This window comes from Quercus lobata, chromosome 10 (assembly GCF_001633185.2).
Source record: "Quercus lobata isolate SW786 chromosome 10, ValleyOak3.0 Primary Assembly, whole genome shotgun sequence".
Taxonomy (NCBI): Eukaryota; Viridiplantae; Streptophyta; class Magnoliopsida; order Fagales; family Fagaceae; genus Quercus; species Quercus lobata.
The window spans coordinates 48,031,383-48,054,196 of record NC_044913.1 but is presented as its reverse complement, the minus strand read 5'-3'; the positions used below and the strand labels follow the sequence as shown (position 1 = coordinate 48,054,196).

Sequence of the window (22,814 nt, the reverse complement as noted above, 5' to 3'; positions counted from 1 at the left end):
TCAAAAGCTTTGGACAGAACCAAGGTCTTGCATGGTCCACGGACTCAAGCCTGTGGGGAAACCAAGCACAAAAAAAAAAATCTCACAAGCTTTGGACAGAACCAAGGTCTTGCATGGTCCTCGGACTCAAACCTATGGGGAAACCAAGTACAAGAGATGAAAATCAAAAGCTTTGGACAGAACCAAGGTCTTGCATGGTCCACGGACTCAAGCCTGTGGGGAAACCATATACAGAATGGGAAATTTTCAAAAAGTTGACAGAAAAACCAACCTTGCTATGTCCACGACTTCAAGCCTAGGGTAAACCAACACACAAAAAAAAAACAAATCTCACAAGCTTTGGACAGAACCAAGGTCTTGCATGGTCCTCGGACTCAAACCTATGGGGAAACCAAGTACAGGAGATGAAAATCAAAAGCTTTGGACAGAACCAAGGTCTTGCATGGTCCACGGACTCAAGCCTATGGGGAAACCAAACACAAAAAAAAAAACAAATCTCACAAGCTCTGGACAGAACCAAGGTCTTGCATTGTCCGACTCAACTAGAACCAAAGACAGAAGATGAAAATTCAAACTTGAACAAACCAAGGTCTTGTGCCAAGGACTCAGACTAGGAAACCAAACACAAAAAAAAAAACACAATCTCACCACTGCTGGCAGTAAACCAATCTTGCATGTCCCTCTCCGGACCAATACCTACTGGGAAAAGCAAGTAGCAGGAAGAAAATCAAAGCTTGCAAACCAAGTCTTGCATGTTCCACGGACCAACTATGGAAACCAAACACAAAAAAATAAATCTCGAAGTTTTGAACAGAACAATGTCCTTGCATGTCCTCGACTCAAACCTATGGGGACCCAATACAAAAGAAAATCAAAAACTGTGGACAAACCAGTCGGCGGTCACGAACTCAACCTGTGGCGAAACCAGCACAAAAAAAAAAACAAATCCTCCAACCTTGGACATAACCAGTCTTGGCATGGCCCGGACCACCTATGGGAAACCAAGTACAAATGAAAATCAAAAGCGCTTGGAACAGAACAAGTCTGCTGTCCATACTGACCACCCTCGTGGGAAACCAAGCACACAAAAAAAAAACAAATCTCACAAGCTTTGGACAGAACCAAGGTCTTGCATGGTCCTCGGACTCAAACCTATGGGGAAACCAAGTACAGGAGATGGAAGTCAAAAGTTTTGGACAGAACCAAGGCCTTGCATGGTCCACGGACTCAAGCCTATGGGGAAACCAAACACAAAAAAAACAAATCTCAAAAGCTTTGGACAGAACCAAGGTCTTGCATGGTCCACGGACTCAAGCCTGTGGGGAAACCAAGCACACAAAAAAAAAACAAATCTCACAAGCTTTGGACAGAACCAAGGTCTTGCATGGTCCTCGGACTCAAACCTATGGGGAAACCAAGTACAGGAGATGGAAGTCAAAAGTTTTGGACAGAACCAAGGCCTTGCATGGTCCACGGACTCAAGCCTATGGGGAAACCAAACACAAAAAAATAAATCTCGTAAGTTTTGGACAGAACCAAGGTCTTGCATGGTCCTCGGACTCAAACCTATGGGGAAACCAAGTACAAGAGATGAAAATCCAAAGCTTTGGACAGAACCAAGGTCTTGCATGGTCCACGGACTCAAGCCTGTGGGGAAACCAAGCAACAAAAAAAATAAATCTCGTAAGTTTTGGACAGAACCAAGGTCTTGCATGGTCCTCGGACTCAAACCTATGGGGAAACCAAGTACAAGAGATGAAAATCCAAAGCTTTGGACAGAACCAAGGTCTTGCATGGTCCACGGACTCAAGCCTGTGGGGAAACCAAGCACAAAAAAAATAAATCTCGTAAGTTTTGGACAGAACCAAGGTCTTGCATGGTCCTCGGACTCAAACCTATGGGGAAACCAAGTACAAGAGATGAAAATCCAAAGCTTTGGACAGAACCAAGGCCTTGCATGGTCCACGGACTCAAGCCTGTGGGGAAACCAAGCACAAAAAAAAAAAAAAAAACAATCTCACAAGCTTTGGACAGAACCAAGGTCTTGCATGGTCCTCGGACTCAAACCTATGGGGAAACCAAGTACAAGAGATGAAAATCAAAAGCTTTGGACAGAACCAAGGTCTTGCATGGTCCACGGACTCAAGCCTGTGGGGAAACCAAGCACAAAAAAAAAACAAATCTCACAAGCTTTGGACAGAACCAAGGTCTTGCATGGTCCTCGGACTCAAACCTATGGGGAAACCAAGTACAAGAGATGAAAACCAAAAGTTTTGGACAGAACCAAGGCCTTGCATGGTCCACGGACTCAAGCCTGTGGGGAAACCAAACACAAAAAAAAATATAAATCAAAAGTTTTGACAGAACCAAGGTCTTGCATGGTCCTCGGACTCAAACCTATGGGGAAACCAAGTACAAGAGATGAAAACCAAAAGTTTTGGACAGAACCAAGGCCTTGCATGGTCCACGGACTCAAGCCTGTGGGGAAACCAAACACAAAAAAAAAAATATAAATCAAAAGTTTTGGACAGAACCAAGGTCTTGCATGGTCCTCGGACTCAAACCTATGGGGAAACCAAGTACAAGAGATGAAAACCAAAAGTTTTGGACAGAACCAAGGCCTTGCATGGTCCATGGACTCAAGTCTGTGGGGAAACCAAACACAAAAAAATAAATCTCGTAAGTTTTGGACAGAACCAAGGTCTTGCATGGTCCTCGGACTCAAACCTATGGGGAAACCAAGTACAAGAGATAAACATCACAAGTTTCGGACGGAACCAAGGTCTTGTATGGTCCTCGGACTCAAACTTATGGGAAAACCAACTACTCGTAAGGAAAAACTACATTACGTAGAATTTGGATTCATCTGAGGAAAGCTCCCCACTCGCCGTTGGGTCAGTTCCCAAACTGCGGGGATTCGCAAGTCTGCTCTTAGATCTGCAGCACCAAGGGAATCAATGCGACGTAGGGCAATACGTCACCTGAGAAACAATTTGAGTTCTTTACCCTCCGTCAACTCCTCGGACGGTACTCTCATACTTATCACAAAATATTCAATTGTTATTTTTGCTAGTTTCCTGAGTTAAACCTGCTATGAGTTATCGCCGTAAGGTTTGGTAGTGTTGGTACATTAGAACTGATTGGATTATGTTTCAAAACTTCCTGCTCTAAGTATCATTGAAGAAACAGACACAGGGAGCACACCCTTCCACAAAATAATGTTGCAAAAAGAGTAGTATTCAAAATAAGTAGGCAAAATTTCCTTTCTTATTAAAACAAAGAAACAGTACAGCATACAACAAAAAGCTGAAATCAACTTATGATAAAACTTGCTACATGATAGAAAGGAAAGTTACAAGGAAGCAAGAGAAGGCCGAGGAGGTAGCACAGACGAGAATTGGGCTACTGCTTCGAGGCCTTGACCCTTCCCCCATGCTTTCGCATGCCCATAGCTCCGGCAGCAAAGGAGCCCAACTTGAGCCTCACGCCGCAGTGGGGAGGATGCAGGTAGCACAGAGGAGAGGTTGGCTACTGCCTCAAGACCTCGTTTCATCCTCAACGCTTTCACGTGCCCGAAACTCAGGCAGCAAAAGAACCTGACCTCAGGCTAACACCATCTACAAAGAAGATGCAGGGAGCCGAAAGTTGGGAAGCCCCCGCAGAAATTTGCCGGCTGCCAGGTAGACAGTGCTGATGGTGGAAATTCCTTCTTCGGACATACCAAAAATCTGGCATGACCAGAACCTGCTTCGGATTTTGACTAAAAGCGTGGGAAACACCCTCTCCCCTCTGTCATAAGGGAATATTTCTTTGAATCTATGCCTTCGTTGCCCGTATATCACTCTTCTGAGCTTGAGGAGAACGTGGCGCCTTTGCGGCGGAGAGAGTTTTTCTTCCCCGACCCTCGTCTCAAACATGACTTGCTGCGGGAGGAAGCTGAAGGAGGAGACTAAGGAGCTGGTGCCTAGGCAAAGAAACTTGCTCTCTTATTTATTTGAGGAGATAGGGTGGTGGCATTTAATTAGCGCAGCTTCCCGAGGAACGCTACAGACAAAACGTCTCCAGCTCGACTTCCAACAAACCTCTGCAACGACAAGACTAAAGGAGCCTCGTCGAGGTGCACCTCGAACATCGGGACACCCAGAAGTACCGCGTGGCCAAAGATTATGGAAATATCTCATGATCCGTGGGCCTAGTAAATTCGCGGCCCATGCCCTTGCTACATGATGGCCCACGGACTACGGCCCACGCCGGGTAATAACTAATGCCGAGGACAACCTCCTGCCCGGCCGCGTACGGGATACCTAAGGAGAGGGAATAAAACAGAACCAAGGCCTTGCATGGTCCTCGGACTCAAGCCTATGGGGAAACCAAGTATAAAAATTATTATTATTACAAGTCATGGACTGAACCAAGGCCTTGCATGGTCCTCGGACTCAAGCCTATGGGGAAACCAAGTATAAAAATTATTATTATTACAAGTTATGGACTGAACCAAGGCCTTGCATGGTCCTCGGACTCAAGCCTATGGGGAAACCAAGTATAAAAATTATTATTATTACAAGTCATGGACTGAACCAAGGCCTTGCATGGTCCTCGGACTCAAGCCTATGGGGAAACCAAGTATAAAAATTATTATTATTACGAGTTTTGTATAGAATCAAGGCCTTGTATGGTCCTCGGACCCAAACACGGCATCAAGCCTCCAGTTCTCTCCTCGGCCAGCATGGGTAATCATTACTTTTCACTGGTCGGCCTTATTGGGCCAAACACTTATATTAGAGTTATGGCAACATCTTTTTATTATCAAGTATTTTGGTCTTAGTTGTCATCGGTTTAGATACTTTCTCATTGAGCCGAGCAGCATTTACCAATATACAAAAACATAAACGGAATATGCAAAATGAAATAATAAACACTTTTATTAATATAAGAGATTATTACAATGTACGAAAAATGGCTCAAACAAGCCTATACAAAAGGAGAACTGCTGAAGCAACGATAACACTCGCAGTACAGAGAAGTAAACAGTCAGGCTTCTTCTAAAACTCATCTTCAAGGTCTCTTCAGTCTCTGCCTCAACATTGCTCATATCATGACAAGAACCTTCTTCGGAAAAGGATGAAGGACAAGGAAGAAGAATTGAAGGAGAAGGAAGAAGAATTGAAGGAGAAGGAAGAAGAATTGAAGGAGAAGGAAATAGTAAGGAAGAAATCAATGAAGAAGATGGAGGAGATGAAGGAGGAAGATGGAGGACATGAGTAAAGAAGGAGGAGAAGAAGAGAGAAGGGACGAAAAGAAAGAAAAGGAGCAAAAGAGGGAAAAGGGAAGGCACCAGGACGGAACTGGTGCTGGGAAGACTATAAGAGGAAAGCGGAGGAGGGCACCAAGGAGCAAAAGAGGGAGAAGCAGAAGCACTTAGCCCCTGCCTCAGCCCTGACTCCTAACACGTTGGTGCCATATTAGGTATGCTCATGAGGAGCCGGGTGGTGCTGGTCTTGGTTGTTCTCGACTCAGTCGCGCCGAGAGTTCGACACGACGAGTCCCTGCTTCGGATTTTGGCTGAAAAAGAGTCGAGACAGATCTTAAGTCTGCGCCACCCTTGCCCTGATCGAGCCATTTCAAGCTTTATCAGAATATGGTGTCTAGAGGAGGGGCATGATTTCTTCATCATTTGGTGCGATCTCAGAAGAATAGAAGGGAGTTAGTACGAAAGTGATGGCCTCCTGCTTGCCTTCTTATAGGAAGAGCAGAACGGATGGCATTAAATGCATTCAACCTTCCCAAAGAATCTGAAGAAAAAAGAGGCGTCCGTTCCACTTCTCCACCTTATCAAATGAGCCGCTGGATATAAATGAGCCTCATTAAGGGGAATTCATTAAGGGCGCGTCTGGGACATCCAAGCGGAAGGAGCAGATTCCGAGCGGATTAAAAGGAATCCCTCAAAAACCGCCTGACTTCCTGAGAAACCGCTCACATAAATGCGGGATCAAGCTAAATGGGCCATATTAAGGGCTCGGGTTTGCCAAAACCCTCCTTTCCAATCCGGAATTCGGATAGAAGGGTTTTGAGGGGCTATTGTGGGGCTCAGCAATTCGTGGACCAGGCCCATTTGCCCTTAGAAAGTCCGAGGGCCCAATCCGAGGAGAACTGTGGCCCAAGCTCCATGACGCCGAGTACGGACCAATTTTTGGGAGGCAGCCGAGGACAGTCTAGTCCTCGGCAGGCCCATAATCCGCCCAGAATAAAGGGATAAATTCGTAAGGAAATCCAAAATACCTTGGGGCGATTACCCTAAATACCCTTCTGGATAAGGCCCAATGCCTGGCAGAACCGTACTCTACAGCTTTATCAAGTCATCCCCAACAATTCCGGGATTAGACTGATGGGACCAATGTCAGTATTTGTAAAGACTGACCCTACACGTGGACGAAGGACATCGAACGCACACTAGTATAAAAGGAGAAGTAAGTGAATCTAGCAAAGGGGAGGAAAAAAGGAGACTTCATGAGGAAGATCGCCGGAACGATCCATGCACAGAACAGAGAAAGTCCTCCGTTGGACAGCCGGAAAGGACCACAAGGGTCCTCGGATCAAGTCCGAGGATCCCATTCTCAGAGGTGGCAGTATGGTGGGGCTTTAAACGTTTAGGCCCAGTCCATTTTCCACAGGGATCTTTCTGAAATCCAGACCGGACCATCCCCCCGTGACCAAGCCCAAGCTTTTCAAGCCCACTCTCTACAAATCGTATTGTGAGGGATCTCTCCCGCGTGAACTCGAAAATGTCACTGGGCCGCGCAGGAATCGTGTCCTTACATACATATTTTCATATACTCTTTTATCCGTATGTATTTTCAAAAAATACAAACATTACTAAAACAATATTACCCAATGGCCCTTAAGTTTAAAAAAACCAAATGTGTAACAACAACTCGTGGTTTTCTCGGGAAAACAAAAATTTTGAATTTTACTAGCCCCTAACCAAGGTTGACTTTGTTTTATTCACCAAAACACTGCTCCAACTGGCCGACCCGGTCCGGTTATTAAACCCTGGGCCTTTAATTGACTAGAGTTGGGCTTGGTTTTTGTCTCCAAAATACTGCTCCGACAGGCCGAGCCAGGTCAGGTGTAATAACTATGACTCTTTAGCCTGTAAACAACGAGTTCACCAAATTACTGTAACTATGCCGGTTGAGCCAGAGGCCTGTAAACAACCAGAGTTGGCTTTTTTTTTTTCACCAAACTACTGCTCTGACGGGCTGAACCACACTGTGAGATAACAAGAACGGTAGCTGGAGAAACAGATCGGATGAATGGCAGAGCCGGCTGGGCCTGCTGTGGATGATTGCCTCTGTGGCATTCTGCTATCGCGGAATGAAGCCACTTTGTTAATTATGGTTACTACTGTGGACCAAGAGGTTTCTGGAGGATCAAAGATGGTGTGTGTGTGGGTTTAGGTGGTTTGATGATGGCGACTGGGATTTCGGTTTAGCTTAGAGAGCTGGGTTTTCTTCTGGGTGTTTTTCTGGTGGGTTTCAAAGTGGGTTTGGTTTGTTTTCTAGCTGTATAGAAATTGGATGCAGTTTAGGCTCAGACACAGCGAAGTTGATGCAGAAGCTGCAGGTGAAAAGTGATGAAAAGAGTAACAAAAAAGAACAAAGTCAAGGACGCGCTTGCAAACCTTAGGTAACCACCTAAGGCTGATTGGTTGGCACCAAACAAAAGTGGAGGTCATTCCCAAATCATCACCTCCATTTTTTTAGTCTGATAATAAAAAACTATTATCATAAACGGACGTCATAAGTTGAAACTTTTTCTCTCTCTCTCTTAAGAAAAAAAATGCTATGGACACAATAAAAGGTCATAATAATTTCACAACATTTTTCCAAGACACTAGAACTAGACAACAACTCAAGAATCTTGTAGTTCAACTAATTAGTACATCTTGGTATTTTCAAATTAAATATCTAGGTTTAAATCCTTCTTCTCCAACTATAATTTAAAAAAAAAAAAACATTTACAACTTTAGGGCCATTTAGGACTTTTTAAAATGATTTTTTTTAAGGCACGAAATGTTATTGTGGGGCCCAAATAATTTATGGGCCAGACCCATTTACCCGTAGGGAGTCCAAAGGCCCAAGTCGAGGAGGGTTATGGCCCAAGTTTGTTAATATAAAGCACAAAATGGCCTCGGGTTACAGCCGAGGACAGTTCAGTCCTCGGCGGACCCAAAGTCCCACCGGAGAGAGGGGCAAAAACGGTATAGAACTAAACTTGAAAGAAAATCTAAAATATCCAGGGAAAGCTGCCCTTACTGCCAATCAATACTCTGCACCTGACAGAGCCGTATTCTTCAGTTTTTACAACCACCCCCAACGACTTTGGATATGGGTTGATGGGACAAGTATCAATCTTGGAAATGTTGACCCTATACGTGGACGAAGGACAGTGAACGCAAGCGAGTATAAAAGGAAAAAAGAGTAATCTAGAACAGGGGGCTGGGAAAAATGGCCAAAAACCAGAGCCTCCCAGCCCGCCTCCAGGAGAAAGACTCCTAAGGCGAAGATGACCTAACCATGTATGCATATCACGAAAAACCCACCACCTGGTGACCAAGGCCTAGCCTTTCAAACCCACGCTCTACAAATGATGTTGTTTGGGCCTTTTTACGTGCGAACCCAACACTGTTACGGTCCGCCACGAATCGTGTCCTTACAATTGGCGCCGTCTGTGGGGAAGGCTTGTGTGTTGGCATAGGCGGTAGGTCGAGAGAGTTCCTTCGTCGTTTCTAACAACTGGTTTTAGAGTTTTAGTGTAAAGTTCCGCTAGGGGCTACGCTTCTTGACTAGGGGCTACGCTAGGTGGCGTTAATCGCATGGATAACTCTAGGGGCTAGGCCGAGGAGCCAACTCCCCAAAAGCCAAGGTCCCACGCAAAGAGAAAACTGAGTTTTGGACAGAACCAAGGCATTGCACGGTCCTCGGACTCAAGCCTATGGGGAAACCAACTACTTGGATGAGAAAACTGGGTTTTGGACAGAACCAAGGCATTGCATGGTCCTCGGACTCAAGCCTAAGGGGAAGCCAACTACTTGGATGAGAAAAATGGGTTTTGGATAGAACCAAGGCATTGCATGGTCCTCGGACTCAAGTTTATGGGGAAACCAACTACTTGGATGAGAAAACTGGGTTTTGGACAGAACCAAGGCATTGCATGGTCCTCAGACTCAAGCCTATGGGGAAACCAACTACTTGGAAGAGAAAACTGAGTTTTGGATAGAACCAAGGCATTGCATGGTCCTCGGACTTAAGCCTATGGGCAAACCAACTACTTGGATGAGAACACTGGGTTTTGGACAGAACCAAGGCATTGCATGGTCCTCGGACTTAAGCCTATGGGGAAACCAACTACTTGGATGAGAAAACTGGGTTTTGGATAGAACCAAGGCATTGCATGGTCCTCGGACTCAAACCTATGGGGAAACCAACTACTTGGATGAGGAAACTGGGTTTGGACAGAACTAAGGCATTGCATGGTCCTCGGACTCAAGCCTATGGGAAAACCAACTACTTGGATGAGAAAACTGAGTTTTGGACAGAACCAAGACATTGCATGGTCCTCGGACTCAAGCCTATGGGGAAACCAACTACTTGGATGAGAAAACTGGGTTTTGGACAGAACCAAGGCATTGCATGGTCCTCGGACTCAAGCCTATGGGGAAGCCAACTACTTGGATGAGAAAACTGGGTTTTGGACAAAACCAAGGCATTGCATGGTCCTCGGACTCAAGCCTATGGGGAAACCAACTACTTGGATGAGAAAACTGGGTTTTGGACAGAACCAAGGCATTGCATGGTCCTCGGACTCAAGCCTAAGGGGAACCAACTACTTGGATGAGAAAACTGGGTTTTGGACAGAACCAAGCATTGCATGGTCCTCGGACTCAAGCCTATGGGAAACCAACTACTTGGATGAGAAACTGGGTTTTGGACAGAACCAAGGCATTGCATGGTCCTCGGACTCAAGCCTATGGGGAAACCAACTACTTGGATGAGAAAACTGGGTTTTGGACAGAACCAAGGCATTGCATGGTCCTCGGACTCAAGCCTATGGGGAAACCAACTACTTGGATGAGAAAACTGGGTTTTGGACAGAACCAAGGCATTGCATGGTCCTCGGACTCAAGCCTATGGGGCAAACCAACTACTTGGATGAGAAAACTGGGTTTTGGACAGAACCAAGGCATTGCGTGGTCCTCGGACTCAAGCCTATGGGGAAACCAACTACTTGGATGAGAAAACTGGATTTTGGACAGAACTAAGGCATTGCATGGTCCTCAGACTCAAGCCTATGGGGAAACCAACTACTTGGATGAGAAAACTGGGTTTTGGACAGAACCAAGGCATTGCATGGCCCTCGGACTCAAGCCTATGGGGAAACCAACTACTTGGATGAGAAAACTGAGTTTTGGACAGAACCAAGGCATTGCATGGTCCTCGGACTCAAGCTTATGGGGAAACCAACTACTTGGATGAGAAAACTGGGTTTTGGACAGAACCAAGGAATTGCATGGTCCTCGGACTCAAGCCTATGGGGAAACCAACTACTTGGATGAGAAAAAGATTGAGCTTTGTAAGGTTGGCTACTTAATAACAATTCTAAGTTACTCAATCCTCAGCTCAAATACTGTAAAAGGTTAATGCCAATAGGAGTGTTAAGAAGATGGAGAAACACCCCACTATTCAGTAGCATAGGGGGGCAGTTCATTTTGCGGGTGATATGTCCTCGGATGGTTACTTCCTACACTGCACTGGGCATTGAGCTATCATCTCGGCTAGTTTTGGGGTAAGTATCGTTTTTCACAGGTCGGCATTGTTGTGCCAAACAACTCTATTAAGGTTATGGTGATATCTTTTTTAGCAAGCATTTTGGCCCTAAGTGTCATTGATTCAAATGATATATTATTGTGCCGAACAACACTTGCAAATTCATAATAGTGCCCTTCTCTTTGATAAAGGATTAGGGCCCCCAAGTATTGTACTCTAAGGTCGGCGGTATTGTGCTAGGCCGACCCAATAAGCTCATCATAATGTCCTTTCTTTTCCTGTCTAATGGGAGTTTCAGCCCTAAGTATCATTTGTTCGATTCAGTATTATTATTAAGCCGGATTGTTTTTATAAACATAGAGCAAGATCTTTTTATTAACTGGGACTTTGGTCCTAGACGTCGGCCACGGTTTAAGAATAAAAAGAATTCACAAGATTGTATGTCTATGCATTGCGCTATCATCTTGAAAATATAGAGAAAGAACATGTGAAGTAAAGCGATAACAATTTTTATTAATATAAAGATGTATTACAACGTACAAAGAGGGGCTTAAACAAACTTATACAAAAAGTAGATTGCCAAAACAATAAAAAAAGAAGAAGAAGAGCAATACATTAAGTGAACAGTCAGATCTCTTTTTAAACTCGTCTCTGAAGTCCTTCCAAACTCTGCCTCGGTAGCGCCCATATCGAGAGAAGGACCTTCTTCTCGGTAACGTCCATATTGAGAGAAGGACCTTCTTCGGAAGAAGATGGAGGAGATGAATGAAAAGAAGGAGGAGAAGAAGAGAGAAGAGATGAAAAGAAAGAAAAAGGAGCAAAAAAGGGAGAAGGAAAAGCACCAGGATGGACATGGTGGTGGAAAGAAGAAGAAAGAGAGGCAAAAGGAGGCACTAGTGAACGAAGAGAGGAAGAAGCAGGGGCACTTGGCCCCTGCCTCAGTCCTGACTCCTAACACACTGGTGCCATGTTAGGTAGCTCGTGAGAGAGCGGTTGGTACTGATGATGAGTGTTCTCGACTCAGTCACGCCGAAAGTTGGACGTGACGAGTCCCTGCTTCGGTTTTTGGCTGAAAGGATGGTGAGATAGATTTTGAGTCTTCGCCATCCCTGCCCTGACCGAGCCATTACGAGCTTTATTGGAATGTGGTGTTTACCGGGGGGGGGGGGGGGTATGGTTCCTTCATTACTCGTTGTTACGGTGAACGTATTATGATTTAGTGTATAACTAGTGGGTAAAGTAAACGCTAAGGGAGGCTAAGGATTTCGGATCTCAGAAAGGTAAAAAGGGTCTCTGTACGAGAGCGATAGCCTCCTACTTGCCTTCTTATAGGAAGGGCAAAACGGAAGGTATTAAATTCGTCCAGGTTTCTAGAAGAACCTGTAAACAAAGATGTATCCGTTCCACTTCCCCACCTCATCAAACAAACCGTCGAATTTAAATAGTCTCGTAAATAGAAGTCATTAAAAGCGCGTCTTGGATAACCAAACGGAGAAAACGCGTCAGGAGTAAGATCAAAAGAATGTCTCGTAGACCGGTACCTCTCCTAGGTAGATGGAGAACCACCAGCATTAGTGAAAGGTCGAATTAGATGGGCCATAATAAAGGCTCGGTATTACCAAAACCCCCCTTTCCAACCAAGAGGTTGGACAACAGGGTTTTGAGGGGCTATTGTGGGGCCCAAATAATTTATGGGCCAGACCCATTTACCCGTAGGGAGTCCAAAGGCCTAAGCTGAGGAGGGCTATGGCCCAAGTTTGATAATATAAAGCACAAAATGGCCTCGGGTTACAGCCGAGGACAGTTCAGTCCTCGGCGGACCCAAAGTCCCACCGGAGAGAGGGGCAAAAACGGTATAGAACTAAACTTGAAAGAAAATCTAAAATATCCAGGGAAAGCTGCCCTTACTGCCATTCAATACTCTGCACCTGACAGAGCCGTATTTTTCAGCTTTTACAACCACCCCCAACGACTTTGGGTATGGGCTGATGGGACAAGTATCAATCTTGGAAATGTTGACCCTATACGTGGACGAAGGACAGTGAACGCAGGCGAGTATAAAAGGAAAAAGGAGTAATCTAGAACAAGGGACTGGGAAAAATGGCCAAAAACCAGAGCCTCCCATCCCGCCTCCAGGAGAAAGATTCCTAAGGCGAAGACGACCTAACCATGTATGCATATCACGAAAAACCCACCACATGGTGACCAAGGCCTAGCCTTTCAAACCCACGCTCTACAAATGATGTTGTTTGGGCCTTTTTACGTGCGAACCCAACACTGTTACGGTCCGCCACGAATCGTGTCCTTACAGTTATAAAAAAATATAAGGGTACATTCTAATACATGTTATAATGGAATGTTTATTCATAAAGAATAACTACTGCATAATACTAAATATGCCCTAAATCTTTTTAGTAGTTTTTTTTCCTTCTCACAAAAGCATACTCTTCTTGATGTTGTATTTAAAGAGTTGAGTAATACTATGTTCATAACTTTTTCATAATAATTTTACAATAAATCTTAAGTTGTAAGTTAATCTAAATTCATCACTAAAATTTATTTTTTAGTTTTTACCCACAAGTAACAGCTTGTTACTTAGAATTTGTTGTAAAAATGTTGTAACAAGTAGCATTTATCTTAAAGAGTTAGGGATATTACGGAATAAGGAAAGCAATTTTTTTTTTTTTCTATTAAAAGAAGAGATGCTATGACTTTTATGGTTAAAAGCTTGAGGCATGTTCTATTTTGTATCAACTCAACAAACAAAATAAAAGTTCATCCAAAAAAAATCATTTGATATTGGTATTATTATATTTTTCATTTGATATTGATAAAATTTTGACATATATTGGAAAAGATAACAAGATCCATTTGTTTTAAAGTGTTTCATGGGAAATAATTCATATTCCAAAAATACATTTTTAGGAAATCTTTTTTTTTTTCCCAGAATTTGGAGGAAGTCTGGCTTCTCACGGAAGAAAAAGGCACTTTGATTGTTGGAAGATAGGTACTCGGGAAGTACCCAGTGAACTTCTGAGCTTCATAGAGAATCACAGGCTCATAAAGTGAACATTCCAAAGATCCAAACGCGTTTTTGTGTTTGGGGAGGGGACGCGGAAATTTTCTACAACTCAAAAAACGAATCATGTTTGGTATCTCCAAACAGAATAATACTTTATTGTCGGTTCAAAATTTTCTTTTTATCTCTACTTTACAATCATTTTGTATTTTTTCATGTCAAAATCCAGAATTTAATTTACTACATGATCTCATAAATTATTATAATATATATATATATATAAAACTAGAAATCAAGTATTGAATTGTATAATAACACAGCTTTTGACAATAATTTCAGATTCTTCACCTTCAAAAATATTATTATAGCTATAGTGCATAAACACTTTTTTTTTTTTTTTTGGTTACTGGATAATATATTAGCAAGAAAGAAATTGCATAGTTATTTTTTTGTCTAGGGAGTCCTTAGACTTTAGTCTATGAACAATTCTTTTTTCTATTTATTTTTTTATGACCATCTCTCAATTAAAACCCATTTGTAAATTGAATTTAAAATCATAGCAGAACATGTAAACGGAAAGAAGAAAAATATATCATATACTTATTTACATTTACAAAGACTGGAATTGATGAGGTCATTCAATTCGTTATCTAAAACTAAACACAAATTGACAATAAAATCATCATAATTAAACCTACATATTGAATTTTTACTTATTATTTCAATTAATAAAAGGTAAATGTTAAAAGTATGCCTTAGGTGCATTTTGGAAAAAGCCCGTGCGCATTGATTTATATCTATTGGACTCACAGAGCAATTACCAAATTACCCTTTAATAAATTAGAAGATGTCCTCAGTTCTCACACAGCAAAGATCAAGCACAGTAGAACTTGCAGAAGAAGATGTTCTCTTCCGATCAACTGTCCACCCAGTCAAGTGCAAAAACACAGTAGAATTATGCAGCAAAGATCAAGCACAGTAGAACTTGCAGATGAAGTGGTAAGAGAAAAGAGAGAAAGGGGAAAAAAAAAAAAAAAAAAGAGCTCTGCGGAATGAAATTGGAATGTTTTGGAGGAAGTGGTAGGGAAAATGGGGAAAGAAGGACAAAAAAGAAGAGAGAATGGTACGTGTGTGGAGGAGAAAAAAAGAGGGAAAGAAGAAGAAAAAAAAAGAAAAAAAGAGAAGGGTACATGTGTGGAGGAGAAAAAAGAGGAAAAAAAAAAAGGAAATATGGATAAAAAAAATAAAGAATGAGAAATTAAAATTGAGAAATGTTGTGACAATATTTTCACAATAAATTTTAAGTGGTAGGTTATTATTAGTTAATATTAGTGAGAAAAAAAATATTTTTTTTAGAAACTGTGAAAGTACTTTTTAGAATAATTTTTTAGAAAGTATTTTCACAATACTTTATATGTACATTGTCATTTTTGATAATTTACTACTCAAACCGTCACTTTTATAAGTGCTAGCCAAACACTCAACTTTTTCAAAAAACATTTTTTAACAGTTTTTATCAAATACTCAACTTTTTCATACTGCACTTTTTAAAAACCCCACTTTTTCAAGTAGTCCAGTTTTAAAAAGTTGAACCAAACTCACCCTTAAAGGCATTGGTTTAGGAACTGTTTTTTAGATATATTTTATGAGAAAATGTTAAAGCATTTAATTTTATTGACAGCTTTTTATATTTTTCATAAAAGTAATGTCAAAACTTTCCTAATATAGTTTATTAACAATTGTCCTAAGGACACTTGTTAACATGACCATTAATAAAATATTACACTAAAACTTATCAAGGCTCGTTAGAAACAGATGAAATGAATTTTCAAAGTCCAATTAATACATCACAGTTACATGATTATGCACTCATCAATAGGATGCAAGCAACATAATTGGGCTATTAACTTGAGTTTGTGGGTTAGGGACTTCAATGGGTTTTGTGAGACCCCATTAGAGAGTTTTTTTTATTTTATTTATGATGGATACGATCCAAGGCAGAGCTTGCCCCCAACTCCTCAAAAAAATCTCATAGATACTAGAGGGAGGAGGCATTACTGGTAATTGCTAAGGTGCTTTCTAAAGTATTAAATATTGGCTAGCGCTAACCTTTATTCCAGAAATTAAAAAAAAAAAAAAAAATGTAATATGAATCCTCTTTAAGGGTCCGTTTGGATGGAGGAGTGGAAAAGTGGGAGGATGGAAAATTGTGGGAGGATAGAAAAGTGGGAGGATGGAAAATATTTAGTTTTCCCTCTTGTATGTTTGGTTGGAGGGGTGGAAAAGTGGGAGGGTGGAAAACTCTTTTGTTTGGTTGGAGAGAAAAAGGGAAGGATGAAAAATGTAATTTATATAAATTGACTATTATACCCTTGTTGTATAATATGTAAGAAATAAATTTATTTATACTTATTACATAATATTAAATTTATCACATCACATATATAAATTTATATTATTATTTTTTTTATTATAATGTAAAAATTAGATCAGGTCATATTTGAAAAAAAAAAAACGTTCAGGTCACATTGAAAAAAAAAAATGTTCAGGTCACGTGAAAAAAAGTAAAAAAAAAAAAAAAAAAAAAAAAAAAAAAAGAGGGAAGAACGTTTCAGGTCAAAAAAGAAAAAAAAAAAAAAAAGAAAAGAAGGAAGAACGTTTCAGGTCAAAAAAAAAAAAATGAAGAACGTTTCAGGTCAAAGCAAAAAAAAAAAAAAAAAAAAAAAAAAAAAAAAAAAAAAAAAAGAAGAACGTTTCCAGGTCACGTGAAAAGAAAAGAAAAGGAAGAAAGGAAGGGAGGGCATTACCGTAAAACTGCCTTAGTGCAGTTTTCCCCCCTTGCTTTTCCTCCCAATTTGGGAGGAAAAAAATTTGTGGGCCCAGGGAGAAAATTTTCTCCCTAGTTTTCCACTCCCCTTATTTTCTTCCCATTCCCAAACAGTGGAAAACTGAGTTTTCCATCCCATTTTTCCTCTTATATTTTCCATCCTCCCTATATTCCACCCATCCAAACACAGCCTAAATGTTTTGGCCCTCCTAACGGGAAAGAAAAACCCAGCAGAAAGGCAATAAGTTAGAAGGAAGCTGCCTTGAAACCAAAAGAAGGGAAAAGCTTCTCATGCACGGTAACACACCCTTGATTGTGTTTTGTCTTGTATCACAAGAATCATAGTAGAATATACAAAGTTACTACTCACATGCAAATTTATTTTTAATACTTCTTTATTCAAAGAGAGAGAGATTTGATTTGAAAAAGTAATAAAAAAAATTGATAAATAAATAGTATAAAATAAATAATTTGATGTGGGTGTTTTTAAAAAATAGTTGTGTAAATTAAAAATGTAGGTTCTTATAGTTTTACAACACCAATTTGGTAAAATAAAAAAACATTTGTAAAATTCATCCCTTATTTTGTTTTGCTCAACCTTTGGCCAAGGAGCATTGAATAATTCTTCGTCCCCAGAGCTCATCTTGTAAGAGGAAGGTGAAGGGTGTAGATGTGGGATTAAAAATCAAGACCCACTGAATGTGATTTCCAATAAATAAAAAAATTAGTTATCTTTTTTTTTTTTTTTTTTTTTTTTTTTTTGTGGTAATCATTTGAAATCACCTTGTGGAGGTCAATTATGAAAAAAATTTCAATTCCTTTCTAGAATCTAAAGTTCTTATTTCTTTGATAGCTGGTTGTATTTAGTATGGTTTGATTGAATTCTTTCTATGCAATAGGTTTTTCCTCTTATATATTTAGTTATTTTAGTAGGGTACACTAGGGTTGTCGTGGGTAAGTTCTGCATCTAAAACACAAATTTGATTATCATATTAACTTAGATTTGATCTTTAAAATTTGATATATTCTTAATATCTTATTAGAGTTCGATTGTGATTACACTTGGAGAGGACCAATGTAATAATGATAAAATTCCAATTTATAATGTAGGACAAAGCTAATTATCTCATTTGTGTGTGTGGAGATTTTTGTGCATGTCTTTTACCCTTTTGATGCCTGAAATTTTCATGGCAATATAAGCATTTCAGAGATTGTCAAAGATAACATTTACTTCAAACACTATAAGAAAAAAGACCTGTTACAACAAGTACTATTACAACAACAAAAATAATTGGGGGTAATATATATACGATTGCATGGATTGTTTTTGTTGTAATAATAACTTAAATTTATTACATTAATTTAAGATTGTTGCAAGAATTACCTTGTTACATCTGAATGTGTTGTTGTAATAGTTAAACATTATTATATGTTGTTATAATAAGTAACCACTTATTTCACATCAAAATATATTGTTGTAATAGGTAAAAAATGACCTGTTACAACGAGTACTATTGAAAAAAAAAAAAAATAGGGGTAATATATATACTACTACGTCTGTGGGTTTTTTGTTGTTGTTGTTCTTGTTGTTATAATAGTAACTTAAATGTATTACATCAATTTAAGATTGTTGTAAGAATTACTTTGTTACATCTAAATGTGTTGTTGTAATAGCTAAACCTTATTTTATGTTCAAATATATTGTTACAATAAGTATCTACTTATTTCACATCAAAATATTTTATTGCAACGAGATCTTGTATTGCATAAACCTACTGCCTTGGAATTGATTACGATAGCTCACAACAACTTTTTCGTCATTGCAATAATACCTTATTGCAATGACTTTGTAGTTATTGCAACGATTTTTCCTGTTGTAATAGATATTTTTTCTTGTAGTAAAAGCTAACTAAATTGTCTACACTTGGAAGAGATAATGTTGCACTATTTCCATAAGAGAAATGGTTGTTTCCACATCACCTCCCAGTTGGAATTCATGGTAGGATCCACTATGTGAGAAAGGACGGTGTGGAAAAAGTTATTCTATGTTTGCAAATGGTAGTTTCCTTCTCTTACAAGTCAAGTTGTCTTGCAAAGATATAGATGATAGAAAAGAAGTGGTCCAATAAAATTAGCTAAACTACCACCTTCTACCCATAATTGAAGATTATTGGGTATATTTACATTCTGTTTATTTTGATGGAAAATATTATATAAAAATAGTTTTCCATATTTTTCACTCTTTAGTAACATTAAAAAAAAATGAGTTAAGGGAAAACTATTATATTTTTTCTTTGCTCAACAGAAAAAGTATAATTTATTTTTAGAGACTATTTTTCACTAAATTTTTTTGGAAATCAAATTTATCTCATAGTAAGCTAAATAGGGGATGGTAGGAGATTTTTTTTCAACTTATTTAAGATTTCTACCAAACGTAGAAAAATAAGATAATTTTATAGAAAATACTTTTTTAAAAATGACTCATTTTAATATTTATATGAAAACATATGCATACGGTTTATCTTTAATCTTCTTTGTCTCCATTGAACCAAAAGTTTGTTGCTTGCTTTTCATTTATCTACATAGTTTTCAGAACCGGACCGGACCGGGAGGTCGGACCGTGAAAATCGGGAATCGGGATGAAAACCGGTTTTTAAGCATAAAGAACCGAATTTTTTGTTAATTCCGTGAACCGCTAAAACCGGGGTTGGACCATATGAACCGGTGAGAACTGTGCGGTCCAACCCCTTAGCAATTTTTTTTTTTTTTTTTTTTTTTTACAATTTTATTCTACTTAATTAAATTATCCATCTCTTACAAGGAATAAAAAAAATTATAATTAAAATCCTTCAAAGATATTCAACTTTACTTCAAAAATTAATCATAAATTTTAATGTTTTCATGGTTATTATTTTATTTTATTAACTTTCTTATTTAATTATTAAATATATGTTTAAAAATCATTAAATTTCCTTGACATATATAGATATATTGTCAATTTTGCTAGTTTTATAAATTTAATATCTATATTTAGGCTTTAATCAATTATTTATTTAATTATGACGTCATCGCGGTTCGACCCCAATTCGACCTCAAAAACCTTAAACCTCTTCCTTTAACGGTTCAATGAACGGTCCGAGTTTGAAAACCTTGTTTATCTATTCCTTTCCCTTCACAAGCCATAGGAGTAGGTTTCAATAAATAAGCCAGAACTACATCTCAGAATGGCCTCTCTTGCTTAATAAGAGCCTTGAGTGGTCAATTAATCCGTTATTTCTGTCAGAACAGCCTTAAGCGTTGCAGAAGAAAGTATTTGGCATATACATTACATTCAAATTTATGTGTATTTTTTTACCATCATACCATCATACTGAAAGAATTAAGAACAGCCTAGTGTTTTTTTTTTTTTTTTTTTTGGGGTGGGGGGGGGGGGTGCTTTACTTTATTCATTTTATTTATAGAAAAAAAATCCATCATCTAATTAATATTACCTCCTTTGCTTTCTTTCTTTGCAGGACATACATAATGGCGATAGAGGTTCATTGAAGTATGTAGAAGTACGTAGATTTGAAGTTTGTTGTGTGCTTGTGGAGATGAATCATGTATTTATAATTGGTGCGCAATCCGTTATAAGAATGTGTTACTGTTTTCTTCCTTTGTCATATTGTTATAATTATTATTATTATTTGGTGTAGATGGATATTGTTTAGAATAATAAAGATGCCAAGAATAATTCTTCCTCTATGCGTGTCGGTGGATGCATCGTTCTTAAATATTAGAGGATTTTAATTTTAAGCTATAAAATTTATATTATTCTCAAAGTACACGAAATGAAATGGGTAATTTCAATTATGAGATTAGACAATCTCTAAGTCCAGAGGGATCTTTAAACATAAATCTACTTATTAAAAAACTTGAAGTAAAAAGGACCTCCAAATTTAATAATACTTTGGTAAAACCATTTAACTTTCCTCCCTGATTTGAAATGATTCATGCCTGTCATAATTTTAAGAAACCATGATTTTTCCATGGAGTTACATCAGCGGTCACATCATCTACTTATTTTCTATTTATTTTTTTTTCTCTTTTAAAACTTTTATCCTCCCTATTCTTAAAAATAAAATAAAAAATATAAAAAATAAAAAAACACTTCTTTTTCTCCCTATTAGTCCACATTTACTGTTACACTTTCCCCAACCTTTCCTCTTCCTTCAACCTTTCTCCTCCCTTTTTGCCTCTTCATCTCCCCACTATTTTCTACTTTACCGTTACATTTCATCATTTTTTTTTCTTATATTTTGACTCTTCTTCTCTCCGATTTTATTTTTGTATAAATTCGATATAATTTCTTTCATTCAATCCAAATTTTTCCTACGAAAAAACTATGAGTGCTCTCTCTCTCTCTCTCTCGGTGGATTTTTGTTCTTTCTTATAACTCTGATTAAGGTTGATTTATTATTATTATTATTATTATTATTATTATTATTATTATTATTATTATTATTATTATTATTATGTTTTGGTATTGTATTTTTAAAATTTTATGTCACAAAGTCTTCTCTCTCTCTCTCTCTTTTGTAGTTTTGGTTGAATTTTGGTTTGGGTTAATACTTAGTTTTTTTGGAAATAGGAATTTGCATTTATATAGAAACAATTTACATGGCTATGAGTTTGAATATGCTTGCCAATTTTATGAGTAATAAATTATTATAAAGTCTATTTTGTATTTCTTTGGTTTCATTTTAATTTTGGTTAAAATAATATTGTAATTTTGTGATGAGTTTTTATTATATTGATAATCTCCTTATTCCTTAAGAGATGAGAAATTTGAATAATCAATTTGAAACTTATAAAGTGTAGTTGCATATTAGGCAAATATAACACTACAAAAGAAATTAGAAGAAGACAGTTCACCTAAAAAAAAAAAAAATTAATCAATGACTTTTATGATTGTGTAGGCTTGCTAAATTCCACAATCAATGACCATTATGATACAAATTTGAATGAGCTTTTACCTTATCTTTCCTACGAAATCCCTTCCACTGGTTTTGCAATAGGCACAAAGGGTCAAGGCACAAACACAGTTTATGGGCTTGCCATTTGTCGTGGTGATATCTTAGAGAAAGATTGCAAGAATTGTATTGTTAATGCAACCAACGAAATTCGGTAACATTGTCCCAATAATAAAGGTGCAATAATATGGTACTATTACTGAATATTGAAGTATCATAATTTGGATTTCTGTGGCCAAATTGACCGTGACACATTGTTCTTCGCAAATACCCCAGAAAACATGAAGATCTCCTTTTTCTCTTTTTCCTCTCAGTACTCCTGTAGTACTATTTCCCATCTCCCTACCCAGGAGCTAGTCTCCGTAGCTGATCCTCCATAACCCACCATTACCTTTATCCCACCCCAGTCATCTGTGAACCCTTATCCTAAACCCACCATTACCTTCACCACCACCCAGTCAATATTGTTACTCTGTACAAAGTGTTTAAATTCCGCCATCGGGCATGGAGGTCGCTGACCTCGTATCCCACACGCAAAAATGCTCTTGCCAGGATTTAAGACTAGAGCTCCCTCCAAACCAAGATTATTCCAAACTAGCAGACCTCACCCTTCTAGGTAAACTTATCACATCGAAGTCCATTGGCCTCAATGCAGTTAAAGAGGTCACAATAAAGGCATGGAAACCGGTGTTCCCCATGGAAGTTAAACGATTTAGCAAGGAGGTTTTCATTTTCTCCTTCCAACATGAAGCAGATCTGCATAGAGCTTTCACAAAGAGGCCGTGATCAATCAGAGGTGGTCATTTAATATTGAAAAGATGGAGCCCAGACATGACTTGGCAAGAGATAGATTTTTCAACATCTACGGTATGGGTTCAAGTCCACGGACTCCCAATATTATGGAGAACTGAAGAAAATCTGAAAAAGATAGGGGAAAAAGCAGGGGTAGTGTCTGAGATAGACCTTATCGGAGATAATGGAGGTGCATGGACAAAGTTTATAAGGATTAAGGTTGAAGTGGATATCTCTAATCCACTGATCCTAGGATTGTTCTTACCTCATCCCGAGAGAGAAGATTTATGGGTAGCGTTGAAATATGAAAAAATGGCAGATGTCTACTACCAATGTGG

At 38.8% G+C, this 22,814-nt stretch overlaps 1 protein-coding gene across 1 annotated transcript in view; it reads left to right on the top strand.

Annotated features, from left to right (window-relative positions):
• The window catches only part of LOC115964874 (probable NAD(P)H-dependent oxidoreductase 1), a 25,483-nt gene extending 3,013 nt beyond the window's left edge, over positions 1-22,470 (top strand). The window contains exon 4 of the mRNA XM_031084108.1: positions 22,237-22,470. Within this exon, the coding sequence (XP_030939968.1) occupies positions 22,237-22,470 (234 nt within the window). The remainder of the gene's footprint in view (positions 1-22,236) is intronic.
• The last annotated feature ends 344 nt before the right edge of the window (positions 22,471-22,814 follow it).